We start from the raw sequence: 17960 nt of genomic DNA on the forward strand, positions 1-17960 counted from the left end.
GCCAGCGCGGGGGGGGCCCGGCCCGGGCCTGGGGAGGGGTCCCGGCGGCGGGGGGGGGCCCGGCCCGGGCCTGGGGAGGGGTCCGGCGGCGGGGGGGCCCGGCCGGGCCTGGGGAGGGGTCCGCGGCGGGGGGGGCTCCAGGCGCAGCCGCAGCGGGAGGGGCACGGGCCGCCCCCCCCCCGCCAGCAGCGCCGCCCCCCAACCCTCGGGGTCCTGGGGGGCCCCGGGGGGGGCGGCGAACGGGGGGGGGGCCCGGGGAGGCAGCGGAGGCGGCAGGGGGGGGGCGCGGGCAGCAGGGAGGGGGGAGCGCCCCCCCCGCCGCCCCCCCGGGCCCGTTTTGGGGAGGGGGGCGGGGGGCGCAGCGCGGGGGGGGCCCCAAAACCGCGGCCAATTTGGGGGGGCCCAGAGCGGCCGCCAGCGCCGAGTGGAGGCGGCCGCGGTCCCGCACGTCGGGGTCCCCCCCCCCAAGAAAGCGGGGGGGTCCCGGGGCGGGGGGGGGCACAGCGGGGCCCCCCCGCGGGGCAGGAGGGGGGCGGCGGCGCTCAGGACCCCCTGGGCCCCCCCCAGCCCCCCCGCTCGGCCGCCAGCGCCCGCCGCAGGTACCCCCGGATTTGGGGGTGCATTTGGGGGGGGGTCCCGGGGTCCCCCCCCTGCGCGAGGGGGGGGTCGCGCAGCACCTTCAGCACCCCCCGGAGCTGGGGAGTGCCGGGGGGGGGGCGGGGGGGCCCGCAGGACTTGCGCCATCAAAGCCCCCCCGAGGGGCCCCCCAAAACCTTGGCGAGCTCCAGCAGGTGCGGGGGGGCCGCGGGGTGACCCCCCCCAGTAATTTCTCGGCCGCCCCCCCCAGCTCCCCCCCGGGGACCCCCCGAACCAGCGCCGGTAGGCGACCACGGCCCGGCAGAACAGAACGGGGGGGCCGCCCCCCAAAAACCGCACCAGCCCCCACAGCCAGTCCCGCCCCCCCCGGGCTTTGGGGGAGGGGCTCCCCCCGCTCCGAGCCCCCCCCGAAATTTGGGAGCAAAACGCCGCCGCCGCCTCGAACCGGGGCAGGAACATTTCGGGGGGGTCCCCGCCCCACCCCGGGAACAGAGCGGCGGCCAAGTGGGGGGGCAGCGGCGGGGGGGGCCGCCCGCGCTGTTTTTGGGGTCCCCCCCCTGGAGGAGGCAGAGGAGGAAGAAGAGGCGCAGGGGGGGGGCAGCGCGGGGTGCAGCGCGAGCGCGGCCAGGCGGGGCCCCCCCAAAGCGCGGCCCCCCCGCAGCAGCGCGGCCTGGACGGGGGCGGGGTCCGCAGTGGCCAAAATCGGGGGGGCCCCCCCGGGACCCCCCAAAGTGCCGGAGCTGCAGCAGCTGGGCCCGGGCGGCCGGAGTGAGGCCGAAGGCAGAGCCTGGAGGGGAGAGGGGGTCAGAAATGGGGGGTCTGGGGGGGGGGCAGGGCTGGGATTTGAGGGATCCGGAATTGGGAGGGGGAGGGGGGGAGTTGGGGGTTCTGGAGTTTGGGGTCCCGGGGGGGTCTGGGACTCACCGGGGTCCGGCCCAGCCTCTTCCCAGGGATCCGCTGGATCTGGGGGGGGAAGGGAACGGGGGGTCGGGGGGAGCCCCCAAACCCCCCCAGGGGAGCCCCCAAAGCCCCCCAGGGACCCTCCCAGGGCCGTACTGGGATTTCCTGGGATCCTTCCCAGTCCCACTGTGGGGCTCCCCAGGGTCCCTGCTGGGACCCCTTCCTGCACTGGGACACACTGGGATCCCCCCCCAGCCCTTACTGGGACGCTCCCAGCCCTTACTGGGACCCCCCAGCTCTTACTGGGACCCCCTGAGCTCTTCCTAGGACCCCCTGAGCCCTTACTGGGACCCCCTGAGCCCTTACTGGGACCCCCTGAGCCCTTTCTGGGATCCTCCAGCCCTTACTGGGACCCCCTGAGCTTTTTCTAGGACCCCCTGCGCCCTTACTGGGACCCCCCAGAGCCCTTACTGGGATGCCCCCAGTCCGTACTGGGCCCCCCACTCACCGCCCGCCCGCTCCGCCAGCAGCAGCACCAGGGGCTGCAGCCCGGGGGTCTCCCGGGAGCGGCTCCGGAGGGTCCCGAGGGCTCCGGGGGGGTCCCCGGGGGGGCTCTGGATGCTCCCGACGGGCTCGGCGGGACCCCCGGGGGTCTGGGGGGTCGCGATGGACTCGCGGCGGCTCCCGGGGGGGTTCCCGAGCGGTCGGGGGGGGCTGCCGGGGGTCCCGAGGCGCCGCAGCTCCCGCAGACACTCGGCGGCCGCCGCCGGGGCCCCCCCCGCGCCCCCCGCCCGCAGCAGCAGCGCCGCCAGCGCCGCGACCCCCGCGCGGTCCCCGCTGGCCACCAGCACCGTCAGGGTGGCCAGCAGCAGCAGCGCCCGGGGGGGCGCGGGGGGCGGCGCGGGGGGCTCGGCCAGCAGCGCCAGCAGAGCCCCCCGGGACCCCCCCGGGACCCCCCTCGGCCGGGGACCCCTCCCCGCACAGCGCCCGGGGGGTCTCGAGCAGCAGCAGCAGCAGCTCCGTCTGGGGGGGGCGGGGAAAGTGAGGGGGGACCCCCCCAGAGACCCCCCGGGACCCAATCCCCCAGGGACCCCAAATAATCCCCCAGAGACTCCAAATCGACCCCCCAGGGACCCCAAATAATCCCCCAGAGACCCCAAATCCCCCCTGCGACCCCAAATAATCCTCCAGAGACCCTAAATAATGCCCCAGAGACCCCAAATTCCCCCCCCAGAGACTCCAAATCCCCTCCAGACACCCCAAATCAACCCCCCCGGGACCCCAAATTCCCCCCCGGGACCCCAAATCCTCCCCCAGAGACCCCAAATCCCCTCCAGACACCCCAAATTCCCCCCAGACACCCCAAATCGACCCCCCCAGGGACCCCAAATCCCCCCTGGGACCCCAAATTCCCCTCAAGGGACCCCCAGGAGTTCGGGGGGGGCACACAGGGAACGGTGACCCCCAAATCCCCCCCCGCAGGACCCCAAATCAAGGCAAGGGACCCCAAATCCTCCCCCAGAAGTTCGTGGCCGCCCCAACCCCCCCCGTTAGGGACCCCAAATCAGCCCCCCCGGGGGTCCCAGGAAGTTGGGGGCACCCCCAGCTCTGCCCTCAGGGGACCCCAAATCCCCCCACCGAGGGATTCCGGGGGTCCCGGACCTCGAGGCGACCCCAACCCCCCCGGATGACCCCAAATTCCCCCCGGGTGACCCTAAACCCCCTCGGGTGACCCCAACCCCCCCCTGGTGACCCCAAATCCCCCCTGGTGACTCTGAATCCCCCTCGGATGACCCCAAACCCCCCCGGGTGACCCCAAACCCCCCCCGGTGACCCTAAATCCCCCTCAGGCCCCCCGGAGTTGGGCCCCCCCGGCCCCGCCCCTCGCGGCCGTCGCGCACCTGATGACGTGGGGAGGGGCGGGGCCGGCGCAGCGCGGGGGCGCGGGGGGCGCGAGCGCGGCCGCGAGCCGGGCCCAGGGACCCCCCCCGCCATGGCCGCGGGGGCTGCCGGGAGCGCCTGACGTCACGGCCCGCCCTCTCTGTGACGTCACGGCCCCGCTACGGCCGCGGGAAACGGCGGGGATTGTGACGTCACGGCTCGCCCACGCGCCGTGACGTCACAGCGACAGCCAAGCGCACACCCGCGCCGTGGCCGCGGGAACTGTGACGTCACAGCCAACACGGAGTGACGTCATGAGGTGCGGGGCTATCGCGCCCCCCACCCACAGGCGCCTTGTGGGGCCCCTATAGACCCCAGAGCCCCCCGGCCCCTATAGACCCTGCGGGACCCTACTGAGCCCCCCCGGCCCCTATAGACCCTGCGGGACCCTACTGAGCCCCCCCGGCCCCTATAGACTCTATGGGACCCTACTGAGCCCCCCCGGCCCCTAATAGACCCTGCGGGACCCTACTGAGCCCCCCCGGCCCCTATAGACTCTATGGGACCCTACTGAGCCCCCCCGGCCCCTATAGACTCTATGGGACCCTACTGAGCCCCCCCGGCCCCTACAGACCCTGCGGGACCCTACTGAGCCCCCCCGGCCCCTATAGACCCTATGGGACCCTACTGAGCCCCCCGGCCCCTATAGACTCTATGGGACCCTACTGAGCCCCCCCGGCCCCTATAGACCCCTGCAGGACCCTACTGAGCCCCCCCCGGCCCCTATAGACTCTATGGGACCCTACTGAGCCCCCCCGGCCCCTATAGACTCTATGGGACCCTACTGAGCCCCCCGGCCCCTATAGACCCCTGCGGGACCCTACTGAGCCCCCCGGCCCCTATAGACTCTATGGGACCCTACTGAGCCCCCCGGAACCCCGCAGCCCCCCAACCTCCCCCATAGCCCCCGCCGTGTCCCCCCCGGGCCGTGTCCCCCCCCGTGTCCCCGTGTCCCCCCGGGGCCGTGTCCCCTCCCCGTGTCCCCCGTGTCCCCCCCCGTGTCCCCCGTGTCCCCTCCCCGTGTCCCCCCCCGTGTCCCCCGTGTCCCCCCGGGCCGGTCGGACCGGCCGCACTGCCGGCCCTGCCCCCCCCGGGGCACCGGGGACTCGCCCCGGCCGCACGTCCCCGGCCCTGGTGTCCAGCTGACCCCCCCGGGGACAGCCCTGGCCGCCCCAGGGGACACAGGTGACCCCCGACAGCCCCCCCGGGGACACTCGGAGACCCCTGTCCCGTGTCCCCCTGCGAGCCCGGTGTCCCCGGCGTCCCCGTGTCCCCAGATGCCCCCCGTGTCCCCCTCCCCCCGTCGCTGTCCCCGCGTCCCGCGGTGTCCCCAGGCCGGGGCGGGGGCTCCCCGTTATTTCCCAAGCGGCGCCCGCCCGACCGGCTCCGGCTGCGGCGCGGCCCCGGCCCGACCGGCGGAACCGGTCCGGGGCACCGCGGGGCGGGACGGGGGACGCGGAGCGGGGCGGCACCGCCGGGACCGGCACGGCACGGCCGGGACAGCAGCGGGACAGCAGCGGGACAGCAGCGGGACAGCAGCGGGACAGCACAAACGGCACCGACGGGACGGCACCGGGACTGCACAGCCGGGATAACACAGCCGGGACCGGGAGAGCAGAGCCGGGGCCGGGAGAGCAGAGCTGGAACCGGGACAACCGGGACGGCATAACCGGGATAACACAGCCGGGACAGCACCGGGACTGGGAGAGCAGAGCCGGGACCGGGATAACACAGCCGGGACCGGGATAGCAGAGCCAGGACAGCACCGGGACAGCGCAGCTGGGACCGGCACAGCGCGGAGCGGCACTGCTGGGACAGCACCGGGACAGCTCCGGGACAGCGCAGGCGGCCCCGGTGCCGGGCGGTGCTGAGGCGGGGCGGCAGCGCGGGACCGGTGGCACCGGTGGCACCGGGTGTGGTGACAGCGGATCGCGGTGACGCCGGGATCGGGCGTGGGATGGACTGAGGGGCCGGATCCGGTGTCGGGATCGATCGGCGGCGACACCCAGCAGAGCAGCCGGGATCCGGCGTCGGAATTGATTCAGTTCCCGGGATCTGAGCCCAAATCCGGCATCCTCCGGAGCGCTGGGATCCAGCGGGATTGGGGATCCAGCACTGGAATTCACCGGGGATCCGGCACCGAACCCGACCTGGGATCTGGGATCGGCTGCGGGTATTGACCAAACACTCGGGATCTGGCATCAAAACTGACCGAGGATTTGGGATCGGCTGTGGATATTGAGCGAACACTCGGGATCTGGGATCCGGCACCGAACCCGACGGAGGATCCGGGAATCCAGAGCGGAAGCAGCGCCGGGATCCGAGACCCAGCCCCGCCAGGGAGCCGGGAGCTGGGAATCGGCACCGAAACCCTCCGGGGATCGGAGCAGGGATCCGGGGGGGATCCAGAGGGATCCGGCGGGGTCGGGATCCAGCGGGATCCGGCGGGATCCGGCCATGCCGCGCGCGTTCCTGGTGAAGAAGCCGGTGGTGGCCACGGCCAAGCGCAACTGGAGCGAGCTCCCGGACGAGCAGCGGGCGGAGATCTACGTGCCCAGTACGGGGGCAGAGCATTTGGGGGGGACAAGGGGCTTGGGGGGCCCCGGAGAGAGTCAGATGTTGGGGGGACCCCGAAGTGCGGCGGGATCCCGGGGTTTGGGGGGACCCAAGGACTTGGGGGTTCCAGGAGTTCAAGGGGACCCCGAGGTTTGGGGGAGCCCAGGGATTTTGGCGGGTTCCGGGTGTTTTGGAGGGACCCCGGTGTTCGGAAGGACCAAGGAATTTGGGGGGACACAGGAATTTTGGGGATCCAGGAGTTTCGGGGACCCCGATTTTGGAGGGATCCCAGGCTTTGGGGGTGACCTCCTCCCCCTGCAGGGGGGTCCCGTTAATGACACAGTTGGGGTTCAGCCCCAAAATCCCACCCAGACACTGGGGACGGGGGGGGGGTTGGGGGGGATTTTTGGGGTGCCCGGACCCCTGGATCCTTTTCGGGGCTGTGTGATTTTAGGGGGGATTTTGGGGCGGCCGCCTGTGTCCCTTTGTGGGGGAGGGGATTTTGGGGTGTCGCCTGTGTCCCCCCGAGGGGGGTGGGGAGGGCGGGGGGGTGGCGTCCCCCCCCCGGGGCCCACGCGGGCGACACCCGCCGGAAACCCCTAATTTGGGGTGTAATTTGGGCTGTAATTTGGGGTGTCGCGGCCGGAGCCGTCGGACCGGTCGGGGGAACCCCAAAGGGCGGGGGAGGGGAGCGGGGGAGGGCCCCCCCAAATCCTCCTCCTGCCCTGGGGGGGGGGCTTGGAGGGGAAAAAGGGGTGGGGGCTCGTTGGGGGGGTCCGATTTGAGGGGGGGAGGGGTCATGTTTAGGGTGCTCTTTTTGGGGTCATAGTTTGGGGTGCCGAGTGGGGGGGTCACGTTGAGGGGGTCCCATTGGGGGGTGGGATTTGGGGGTGCTGGACCCCCCCTCAACCCGTGCCCCCCCCCCAGTCTGCCTGGGGGGCTGCCCCCTGCGCAGGGACCCCGAGCCGGCGGTGGGGGAGGCCCCCGCGTCCCCCGCGTCCCCCCTGGACATGACGCTGCCCCCCCGCGCCCCCCCGGCCCCTTCCTACACCCCAGGGGCAAGGTAAGGGGGCCCCCAAATTTGGGGGGGCCCTGGAGGGATGGGGGGGGAGAAAAGTGACCTGGGGGGGTCAAATTGGGGGGATGGGACTGTGACTGGGGGGGGGCCTAAAACTGGGTGTCCTTTATGGCCGGGGGTCCCTATGAGCAAGGGGGTCCCCAAAACTGGGCGTCCCCAAACTGGGGGGGTCCTCAAAATCGGGGGTCCCCGAGGGAAGAGGTCCCTGGGGCTGGGGGGTCCCCAAGGTGGGGGGGTCCCTGTGACGGGGGGTCCCCGAGCTGGGGAGCGGGACCCAAAACCAGGGGTCCCCATGACTGGGGGGGCACCAAGGTGGGGTGGGGGTCCCCAAAATCAGGGTTCTTCCCATAACTGGGGGGTCCCCAGGCTGGGGGGCTCCCCAAAGGGGGGGTCCCCACCACTCGGTGTCCCCATCGCTGGGGGTCCCCCCCATTTAACCCCTCCCTCCCCTCCCTCGGCAGGTCCCGTCCGGCCCCTTGGGCGCTCCCCTCCCCCCGGGGCTGCCCCTGGCCGGGGGGGTCCCCGTGGGGGTCCCGGTGGCCGGGGGGTCCCGGGGGGCTCCGAGCTCTTCTCGTGCCCCGTGTGCCAGAAGAGTTTCGGGTTCCAGCGGATGCTGAACCGGCACCTCAAGTGCCACAGCGAGGTGAAGCGGCACCGGTGCCCCTACTGCGGGAAGGGCTTCAACGACACCTTCGACCTCAAGAGACACGTCCGGACCCACACTGGTGGGACTGGGGCGGGACTGGGAGGGATGGGGCGGAACGGGGCAGGATCGAGCGGGATGGGGCGGGGATGGCCGAGGATGGGGCGGGACCGGGGCGGGGATGGGGACGGGGAATGAGGCTACGGGTGGGGGACAAGGATGGGATGGCGCTGGAAGGGGACGTGGGCAGGACAGGGACGGAGATGGAACAGGACAGGACAGGGACAAGAACGGTGACAGCGACCACCCCCCCCCCACCCCGTGTGTCCCCTCGTGTCCCCAAGCATCCGTCCCTACAAGTGCTCCCCGTGTGACACGGCCGTGTCCCTGATGTCCCCCTGCTGTCCCCAGGTGTCCGTCCCTACAAGTGCTCGCTCTGTGACACGGCCGTGTCCCTGATGTCCCCCTGCTGTCCCCAGGTGTCCGTCCCTACAAGTGCTCCCCGTGTGACACGGCCGTGTCCCTGATGTCCCCCTGCTGTCCCCAGGTGTCCGTCCCTACAAGTGCTCGCTCTGTGACAAGGCCTTCACGCAGCGCTGCTCGCTGGAGTCGCACCTGCGCAAGATCCACGGCGTGGCGCAGCGCTACGGCTACAAGGAGCGCCGGGCCAAGCTCTACGTGTGCGAGGAGTGCGGCGGCACGGCCGACAGCCAGGACGCGCACCTGGCGCACCTGCGCCAGCGCCACCCGCACAGCCCGCTGCTGGCCAAGCTGGCCCGCAAGGCCGCGGCCACGCCCGCGCCGCGCCCCGGCCCGCCCCGCACGGCCCCGGGCCCGTAGGGGACGCGCCTGGAACGGGGAATGGGGAGGGGGGTGCGGGACACGCCCAGGTGGGGCTGGGGACACGCCCGGGTAGGGAGGGACACGCTCACCTGGGGACACGCCCAGTTAGGGGAGGGACACGCCCATTTGGGGACACACCCAGTTAGGGGAGGGACACGCCCATCGGGGGACACGCCCACTGATAGCGGGGACACGCCCATTTGGGGAGGGACACGCCCACTTGGGGACACGCGGGGACACTCAGGGACACCCAGGGACACCCAGGGACACTCAGGGACACCAGGGGACACTCAGGGACACCCAGGGACACCCAGGGACACCCAGGGACACTCAGGGACACCCAGGGGATACTCAGGGACACCCAGGGACACCCAGGGGACACCCAGGGACACCCAGGGACCCAGGGACACCAGGGGACTCAGGGACACCCAGGGACACTCAGGGGACACCCAGGGGACACCCAGGGGACACTCAGGGACACTCAGGGACACTCAGGGAACCCAGGGGATACTCAGGGACACCCAGGGGACACCCAGGGGACACCCAGGGACACTCAGGGACACCCAGGGGACACCCAGGGGACACCCAGGGGACACCCAGGGACACTCAGGGACACCCAGGGGACACCCGGGACTCTCAGGGACACCCAGGGACACTCAGGGACACCCAGGGACACTCAGGGACACCCAGGGCCGTGCCAGCCCCACTCACCCATGGGCACCGTGGGGGGGTTGGGCTCCACCAGCGCCGCCTTCGCCTTCACCGGGGAAGGGGGGGTGCTGGGGCCCGTTCACCATCACGTGACCTGGGGGGGGGACACACGTGTGACAGGAGGGGTGACACAGCCCAGGGACCCCCCGAACACCCCCAGACCTTTTACAGCCCCCCCCAAACCCCCAAACCCTTCCCAGCCTCTTCCAGGCACCTCTACAACCCCGCCAGGACCTTTTAGAGCCGCCAGGACCCCCCGAAATCCCTCCCAGGCCACACTAAGGACCCTCGGGGGACCCCCCGAGCCCCCCCCGGGCCCCCCAGGCCTGACCCAGGTAGTGCAGCAGCTTCTGGGCGCGGTTCTGGCCCGGGCGCAGGTGGAAGAGCTCGGGGTTCTCGTCGATGAACTGGGTGTCGGCCGCGCCCGCCAGGAACTGCGGGTGGGCCAGGACGTTCTGCAGGAACGGGATGTTGGTCTGCAGGGACACAGAGGGGTCAGGGGGGGCCCAGGGGACAACGAGACCCCCCCCCGAAGCTTGGGCGGGGCGTGGGGGGCACCGCGACGCCCCAAACCTCGGGGTGGGGCACCAAGAGTGCCCCGAGTCTTCCTGCGGGGCAGCAGGACCACCCTAAACCCTCGTGTGATGCGTGAGGGATGTCAGGACCCCCCCCAAATTCCTCTGCAGGGCATGATGGGGGGGGGGGTCACCAAGACTCCTCCAAACCCCTCGTCCATCCCACAGAATCCCCCCCCCAAAAAATCCCCCCAACCCCCTCACGGTGCCACCCAAGAACCCCCCAAATCCCCCATGGGTCACACAGGGCCCCCCTCAAATCCCCCAAAACCCCCCCAACTCCCTCCCCTGCCCCCTCCCAGCCCCCCCGGCCCCACCTTGACCCCTCGGATGCGGAACTCGGCCAGGGCCCGGCTCATCTTGGCTGCGGCCGGCCGGCTGGTCCGGCCCGTGGGGCCACCACCTTGACCAGCAGGGAGTCGTAGTGGGGCGAGATCAGAGCGCCCTGGAACGCCGAGGCCCCGTCCAGGCGGATCCCCATCCCCTCCCCGGAGCGGAACACCTGGAGAGACACCCCGAGATCCTACAGACACCCCCAAATCCTACAGACACCCCAAACCTCCATGGAAACGCCTCCAGACACCCCAAACCCTAAAAACACCCCAAAACCCCATGGACGCCCCAAATCTATGGGCACACCAAGCTCCCATCCCCTCCCCGGAGCGAAGAGACCCCAAAATCCTTCAGACACCCCAAAATCCCATGGATGCACCTACGGATACCCCGGAACCTAAGGACACCCCAAGCGAGGTCCCAAGGGGGGGTGCACGGGTGGGGGTCCCAAGGGGGGATCCCAAAGGGGGTCCCTGGCTTGGGGGTCCCAAAGGGGGATCCCAAAGGGTTCCAAGGGGGGGGTCCCTGGGTTGAGGGTCCCGTAGGGAGTCCCTGGGGGTCCCAAGGGGGGGTCCACGGGTGGGGGTCCCAAGGGGAGATCCCAAAGGGGGTCCCTGGCTTGGGGGTCCCAAGGAGGGGTCCCATAGGGAGTCCCTGGGGGTCCCATGGGGTGTCCCTATCTCGGGGGTGCCCCGGGGGTGCCCCGGGGGGCGCGGGCACCTCGATGCGGCCGGTGTCGGGCTGGAAGCCGCGCGCGGGTCCTCGGTGGTGACGCGGCACTGGATGGCGCAGCCGTTAACCCGGATCCGCTCCTGCTCCAGCCCCAGCTCCGGCAGCGAGCGCCCCGCGGCCACCTGGAGCTGTGCGTGCACCAGGTCCACACTGGGGACAGAGGGGTCACAGGGGTCAGGGGACAGAGGGGTCAGAGGGGTCACAGGGGTCAGGGGACAGAGGGGTCAGGGGACAGAGTGGACAGAGGGGACAGTGGGGTCAGAGGGGTGAGAGGGGACAGAGGGGTCAGAGGGGTCAGGGGACAGAGGGAGAAGAGGGGACAGAGGGGTCAGAGGGGACAGAGGGGACAAAGGGGTCAGAGGGGTCAGAGGTCAGGGATGGGGGACAGAGGGGTCAGAGGAGACAGAGGGGTGAGAGGGGTCAAGGATGGGGAGACAGAGGGGACAGAGGGGTGAGAGGGGACAGCGGGGACAGAGGGGACAGAGGGGTCAGGGATGGGGGACAGAGGGGTCAGCAGGGTGAGAGGGGACAGAGAGGTCAGAGAGGTGAGAGGGGACAGAGGGGTCAGAGGTCAGGGATGGGGGGACAATGGGGTCAGGGAACAGCGGGGACAGTGGGGTCAGAGGTCAGGGATGGGGGCCAGCAGGGTCAGAAGGGTCAGTGGTCAGGGATGGGGGGACAATGGGGTCAGGGGACAGAGGGGTCAGAGGGGTCAGAGGTCAGGGATGGAGGGACAGCAGGGGGACAGTGGGGACACAGGCGGTAGAGGGGATACAGGGGACAGCGGTCAGGGACAGTGGGGACAGCGGGGTCATGGGGGGACTTTTGGGGACACGGGCTCACGGGGGGACGCGGGGTCAGGGAGGGACGTGGGGTCACAGGGGGATACAGGGGGGCACTGGGGTGTCTGAGTGACCAGGGCACCCCACACCCCTCCAGGGGCCCCGCTGTTTTGGGAGCCCCTCGGCGTTTTAGGGGGTGGCCGGCATTTTGGGGTTTTCCTGCTGTTTGGGGGGGTTTCCCTGGTGTTTTGGGATTTCCCTGGTGTTTTGGGGTTTCCCTGGTGTTTGGGGGATTTCCCTGGTGTTTGGGGGGGGTTCCCTGGTGTTTTGCGGGGGTTTCTCTGGTGGTTGCGGGGATTTCCCTGGTGTTTTGGGATTTCCCTGGTGTTTTGGGGTTCTCCTGCTGTCTGGGGGATTTGTGTTTGGGGGGGGTTCCCTGGTGTTTTGGGGGGATTTCCCTGGTGTTTTGGGGTTCTCCTGCTGTTTGGGGGGGTTTCTCTGCTGTTTGGGGGGGTTTCCCTGCTGTTTTGGGGTTTCCCTGGTGTTTCGAGGGGTTTCCCTGGTGTTTGGGGGGGTTTCCCTGGTGTTTTGGGGTTTCCCCAGCCGTTTCGGGGTCCCTGCTCACTCGGTGATCTCCTCGGTGACCGTGTGCTCCACCTGCAGCCGCGAGTTCACCTCGATGAAGAAATAATCCCCGTTCTGGTCCACCAGGAACTCCACGGTGCCGGCGTTCTCGTAGCCCACCTGCGACCCCAAACCCGCCCGTGAGGGGGGCCCCGGGCACCCCGAGCCCCCCCAGGACTCCTGGGTACCCCCCCCCCCAACTCCTGGGACCCCCATGGGGCTCTCGGGGTCCTCGCCAGCCCCAATTCCGGGGGTCCCCCCCGTTGTCCCCCGGGTTTTGGGGTCACCTGCCGGGCCAGGCGCACGGCGTCGTCGGCCAGGCGGGCGCGGAGCTCGGGGGGCAGCCGGGCGGCCGGGGCGATCTCCACGACCTTCTGGTGCCGGCGCTGCACGGAGCAGTCCCGCTCGAAGAGGTGGACAACGTTCCCGTGGGAGTCACCTGGGGGAGCGGGGCGTCAGGGAACCCCAAAAACCCCCAAAAACGGACTGGGAACCCCAAAAAGGGAGCTGGGAACGCCAAAAAGGGACCTGGACACGCCAAAAAGGGAGCTGGGAACGCCAAAAAGGGACCTGGACACCCCAAAAAGGGACCCCTGGAAGGGTCCTGGGTGCCCAGGTACCGTAAAAGTCCCCAGAGACCTCCCGGAAGCCCCCAAGGACCTCCCAAAAAAGCCCCAAGGGCCCCTCCCAGCGTCCCAGGGACCCCCAAACCAGCCCGAGGACCCCCCCAAAAGAGTCCCGGGGCCCCCCCGGGCCGTACCCAGGATCTGGACCTCGATGTGCCGCGGGCGCTCGATGAATTTCTCCACGAACAGGTCCCCGTTCCCGAAGGCGGCCAAAGCCTCCGAGGTGGCGCGGGAAAAGTTCTCCTCCAGCTCCTGCGGGACCCCGAAAGTGGCACCCCAAATCCCAGGGATCCCGAATCCCAGGGATCCCAAATCCCCTAGGGACCCCAAATCCCAGGGATCCCAAATCCCCCAGGGATCCCAAATCCCAGGGACCCCAAATCCCAGGAACACAAAATCCCAGGGACCCCGAAACCCAGGGATCCCAAATCCCAAGGACCCCAAATCCCCCAGGGACCCCAAATCCCAGGGATCCCGAAACCCAGGGACCCCAAATCCCCCAGGGATGCCAAATCCCAGGGATCCCAATTCCCAGGAACACAAAATCCCAGGGATCCCGAATCCCAGGGATCCCAAATCCCAGGGATCCTAAATCTGGTGACCCTCAACCCCAGGATTTCCCCCCCTGCAGTCCCCTCCCCCCAAATCCAGGGACCCCAAATCTTGAGGATCCTCAAATCCAGGGATCCCAAACCCCAGGATATCCCCACCCCCCAAATCCACAGATCCCAAACCCAGGGTACCCAAAATTCCTGGGTCTTCCCAAATCTGGGATTTCCCCCTCCGCCCCCCACCGCGTTACCCCCAAACCCAAGCACCCCAAAACCTGGGGTGCCTCAAACCACGGGGTTCCCCCCAAATCCAGAGTCCCCCCCCCCAACCCTGGGGTCCTCCAAAATCCAGGATTTGGGGTTCCTGGGATTTGGGGTTCCTGGGATTTGGGGTTCCTGGGGATTGGGATTGCCAGGGATTTGGGGTTACAGGGATTTGGGGTTCCTGAGATTTGGGGTTCCTGGGGATTGGGATTGCTGGGGATTTGGGGTTCCAGGGACTTGGTGTTCCTGGGGAATTTCAGTTCCCGGCCACGTGGGATTCTGGGGATTTGGCATTCTGGGGGATTTAGGATTTCGGGGGATTTGGGGTTGCAAGGATTTGGGTTCCTGGTGGATTTTGTGTTCCTGGGCACCTGGGAACTCCAGGGGATTTGGGGTTCCGGGGATTTGGGCTCCGTACCTGGGGGGCCCGGACCACCCTCATGCCGCGGCCGCCGCCGCCGTGGGCGGCTTTGAGGATCACGGGGAAGCCGACGCGGGCGGCGAATTCCTGAGGCCTCGGGCCAGCGCCGACACCGGCGACGGCGTCCCCGGCACCACCGGCACCCCTGGGGGGCACGGGGGGCTCAGCGCCGACATCCGAGACCCCAGAAATCCCCCTGAGACCCCCAGAAATCCCCCCGAGAGCCCAGAAATCGCCCTGAGACCCCCAGAAATCCCCCAGAATCCCCGAGACCCCCAGAAATTCCCCTGAGACCCCAGAAATCGCCCTGAGACCCCCAGAAATCCCCCTGAGACCCCAGAAATCGCCCTGAGACCCCAGAAATCCCCTGAGACCCCCAGAAATCCCCAGAAATTCCCTGAGACCCCCAGAAATCGCCTGAGACCCCCAGAAATCCCCCTGAGACCCCAGAAATCCCCCTGAGACCCCCAGAAATCCCCCAGAAATCCCCCTGAGACCCCCAGAAATTCCCCTGAGACCCCCAGAAATCCCCTGAACCCACACAGAACCCCAACACGCCCTGGAACCCCAAACTCCCTCACAGAGCCCCCTCCCACCTCCCGGCATCCCCAATCCCACAAAGCCCTCCAGGAACCCCCGAATTCCACAGAGACCCCCCCCCAGGAACCCCAAACTCCCTCTCCAAAACCCAACGCCCCCCATAACCCCTCCAATCCCCCATACCCCATCCCAACCCCCCCAAAACTCCCCCCAGCCACCCCATATCCCCAACCCCCCCTTGGAGCCCCCCCGGAGCCCCCCGGACCCCCACCCGCGGCGATGGCGATGGCCCGAGCCTCCACTTTGTCCCCCATCTTGCGGACGACGTCCGGGGGGGGTCCCACGAACCGGACCCCGGCGTCCAGGCAGGCCTGGGCGAAGTCGGCGCGCTCGGACAGGAACCCGTAGCCGGGGTGGATGGCGTCCACCTCGTTCTCCTGGGGGGCACGGGGGGGTCACGGGGCCACCCTGGCACCCCCAGACCGCCCCACAGGGACACGGGGCGGGGGGGTCACGGGACACCCCCAGTGTCCCCTCCCAGCGTCCCAAGTGCGGCCCCGTCCCCAGTATCGCCCTCGCCACGTCCAGCCGTGTGCCCAGGTGTGCCCAGTGGTCCCCAGGTGTCCCCAGGTGTGCCCAGGTGTGCCCAATGTCCCCAATATCCCAGGTGTCCCCAGGTGTGCCCAGGTGTTCCCAATGTCCCCAATATCCCCAGGTGTCCCCAGGTGTCCCCAGGTGTGCCCAATATCCCCAGGTGTCCCCAGGTGCCCCCAGGTGTCCCCAATGTCCCCAGTGTCCCCCGGTGTCCCCAGACCTGTGCCACGCGGATGATGTCGGGGATGTGCAGGTAGGCCTGCACGGGGGGCAGCCCCCGCCCCACCAGGTACGCCTCGTCCGCCTTCTGCCGGTGCATCTGCCCCGTGTCCTGCTCCGAGTACACGGCCACCTGTGCGGATCCCCAGCTCCGTGCACGCCCGGAACACCCGGATGGCGATCTCACCTGGGCACACGGGGACAGCTGGGGACAGCTGGGGACAGCTCGGGGACACAGGGACGGCTCGGGGACATGGGGAGAGCTCGGGGACACGTGGACAGCTCGGGGACACAGGGACAGCCGGGGACATGGGGAGAGCTCGGGGACTGTTCAGGGACAGCTCGGGGACACAGGGACAGCCGGGGACATGGGGAGAGCTCGGGGACACGTGGACAGCTCAGGGACAGAGGGACAGCTGGGGACACGTGGACAGCTTGGGGACAGTTCAGGGACAACTGGGGACATGGGGAGAGCTCGGGGACAGTTCAGGGACAGCTCAGGGACACGGGGACACCCCAGGGACACGGGGACAGCTGGGGACAGCTCAGGGCCAGCTCAGGGACAGCCGGGGACATGGGGACAGCCAGGGACAGCTCGGGGACACAGGGACACCCCGGGGACACAGGGACAGCTGGGGACAGCTCAGGGACACGGGGACACCCTGGGGACACGGGGCCGCTCAGGGACATCCCGGGGACACCCTGGGGACACCCTGGGGACGCCCCGGGGACCCCCGGCTGGCGACGTCACCTGGGGGCCACGGGCGGGAGGGGATCAAAGGGACATGGGGGGGTCCCAGAGGACACGGGGGGCTCAGGGAGGTTCCCAGGGGGGGTTGGGGGGGGTCCCAGGGGTCTGGGGGGGTCAGAGGGGGCTCAGCCCCCCCCGGGCCGGCCGCTCACCCCGGTTGGCCACCAGGACCTTGCGCAGGGGCCGGTAGCTGACGGGGCGGGCGGGCCCGGGGGGGCCCCGGAGCAGCCGCAGCCCCAGGAGGGCGCGGCCCCCGCGGGGGCGGCACAGCTGGAACATCTGGGGGGGGGAAGAAAGGAAAGGGGGGGTCAGCGCAGCCCCCGACCCCCCCCCCCCCACCAGGTGCAGAAGCCCCCTCCCCCCCGCTCCCCTTTGCCCCAGTGACCTTTGACCCCTCCCGTGACCAAAAAACACCAAAAAGCACCTGGGCCCCCCCCTCCCCCACCCCCCGCTCCCCTCTGCCCCAGTGACCTTTGACCCCCGCGCTTTGATCTCCCCAAACCCCCCTCGCACGGGGGTCTCCCCCCCCCAAAAAGACCCTCCTTGCACAGCCACCCCTCCCCCCCCCCCAAACCCCCCTCGCACGGGGATTTTTGCACAAGGCCCCCCCCAGGGCCCCCCCCTTGCACACTCAGGGTCCTGCCCGGGCCTGTCCCCCTTGCACAACCCCCCCCTTGCACAATCGCCTCTTGCACGAGCCCCCCCCCCCCCCCCCCAACCCTCCCCAGGACCCCCTGGCACCAACCCCCCCCCCCCCCCTTCGCACGACCCCAGCTCCTTCGCGAGCCCCCCCCGCCTTTCTCACACCCCGACCCCCCCCCAGAGCCCCCCAGAGCCCCCCAGCCCCGGTACCGTCCCCTCGCTGTCCCCGGCTGTGTCCTGGCTGTGTCCTGGCCCCTCTGCTGGCCCCCCTCTGCTGGCCCTCTCTCTTCTCCCCCTCTTCTTCTCTCCCCCTCTCTCTTGTCCCCCCCTCCTGTCCCCCTCTCTCCTGTCCCCCTCTGCTGTCCCCTCTCTCCTGTCCCTCTCTTCTCTCCCCTCTCTCCTCTCCCCTCTCCTGTCCCCTCTCTCTCCTGTCCCCTCTCTCTCCTGTCCCCCCTCTCTCCCCTCCCCTCCCCTCTCTCCCGTCCCCTCTCTCCGGAGCCCCTCGCCGGCCCCGGCTCCCCCCGGGCTCCCCCCGCCCCCGCCCGCAGCCCCCGCCCCCGTTGCCCCCCCCCCCCCGGTGAATCATTGACCGGGGGGCAAAGTCCGCCCGGCCCCGGGGGCACCGGGGGGCACCGGGGGGCACCGGGGGGCGCGGGGACGCTGCGGGGGTCGCTGCGGGGGTCGCTCCGGGGGTCGCTCCGCTGCTGCGCGGCCCCGCACCGGGAGCACCGGGAGCACCGGGAGCACCGGGAGCCCCGGTCCGCGCTGGGGCTGCAGGGGCTCCATGGGGGGCTACAGGAGGGGCCGGCCCGGGGGTCCCAGACCCTACGGGGGGCTCCCGGGCGGGTCATGCAGAGGGGTCCCGGGCCCCACAGGGGGCTCTACGGGGGGTCCCAGGCCCCATAGGGGGTTTTACAGGGGGTCCCGGGCCCCGTAGGGGATCTAAGGACCGGCGGAGGGTCTCAGGCGCTATAGGGGATCCTATAGGGGGTCCCGGGCGCCACAGGGGGGTCCCGGACCCCGGTGGGGGGGGGCAC

The 17960-nt window shown here is 70.3% G+C and overlaps 3 protein-coding genes across 3 annotated transcripts; 1 reads left to right on the forward strand and 2 right to left on the reverse strand.

The window, feature by feature from the left end:
• Positions 1 to 654: 654 nt before the first annotated feature.
• On the reverse strand, positions 655 to 5897 carry LOC120412309 (collagen alpha-1(I) chain-like). Its single transcript, XM_039572696.1, has 6 exons — positions 5710 to 5897; positions 3595 to 3660; positions 3399 to 3503; positions 2006 to 2520; positions 1522 to 1560; positions 655 to 1384 (listed from the first exon to the last, which is right to left on the reverse strand). Exons 1-6 carry the CDS (start codon positions 5895 to 5897, stop codon positions 744 to 746), a joined length of 1554 nt encoding a protein of 517 aa, XP_039428630.1. The 3' UTR covers positions 655 to 743.
• Positions 4903 to 8784, forward strand: OVOL1 (ovo like transcriptional repressor 1). The gene is given in 6 exon segments (XM_039572709.1): positions 4903 to 5995; positions 6922 to 7011; positions 7014 to 7057; positions 7534 to 7599; positions 7602 to 7797; positions 8263 to 8784. Coding segments are annotated over 6 exon segments (789 nt in total). The 5' UTR covers positions 4903 to 5895; the 3' UTR covers positions 8556 to 8784.
• On the reverse strand, positions 8701 to 17193 carry LOC120412310 (pyruvate carboxylase, mitochondrial-like). Its single transcript, XM_039572697.1, is given in 18 exon segments — positions 8701 to 8777; positions 9270 to 9336; positions 9338 to 9363; positions 9601 to 9745; positions 10162 to 10236; positions 10239 to 10346; positions 10898 to 10932; positions 10935 to 11059; positions 12317 to 12435; positions 12603 to 12754; positions 13076 to 13193; positions 14175 to 14267; positions 14270 to 14322; positions 14989 to 15154; positions 15532 to 15663; positions 15665 to 15717; positions 16434 to 16560; positions 17134 to 17193. Coding segments are annotated over 17 exon segments (1671 nt in total). The 5' UTR covers positions 17134 to 17193.
• Positions 17194 to 17960: the final 767 nt, after the last annotated feature.

Source organism: Corvus cornix, unplaced genomic scaffold (assembly GCF_000738735.6).
Source record: "Corvus cornix cornix isolate S_Up_H32 unplaced genomic scaffold, ASM73873v5 scaffold9, whole genome shotgun sequence".
Lineage (NCBI taxonomy): Eukaryota > Metazoa > Chordata > Aves > Passeriformes > Corvidae > Corvus > Corvus cornix.

Bases quoted from the DNA above. Each gene is read 5' to 3' on its own strand.
- LOC120412309 (XM_039572696.1), bottom strand. From the start codon at position 5,897: ATGGCCGGATCCCGCCGGATCCCGCTGGATCCCGACCCCGCCGGATCC. The intron at 3,661-5,709 runs GTGCCGGATCCC...GTGACGTCACAG, and splicing joins CGGATCCTCCGTCGGGTTCG to TTCCCGCGGCCACGGCGCGG. The intron at 3,504-3,594 runs GTGACGTCACAA...CGCTCCCGGCAG, and splicing joins TCACGGCGCGTGGGCGAGCC to CCCCCGCGGCCATGGCGGGG.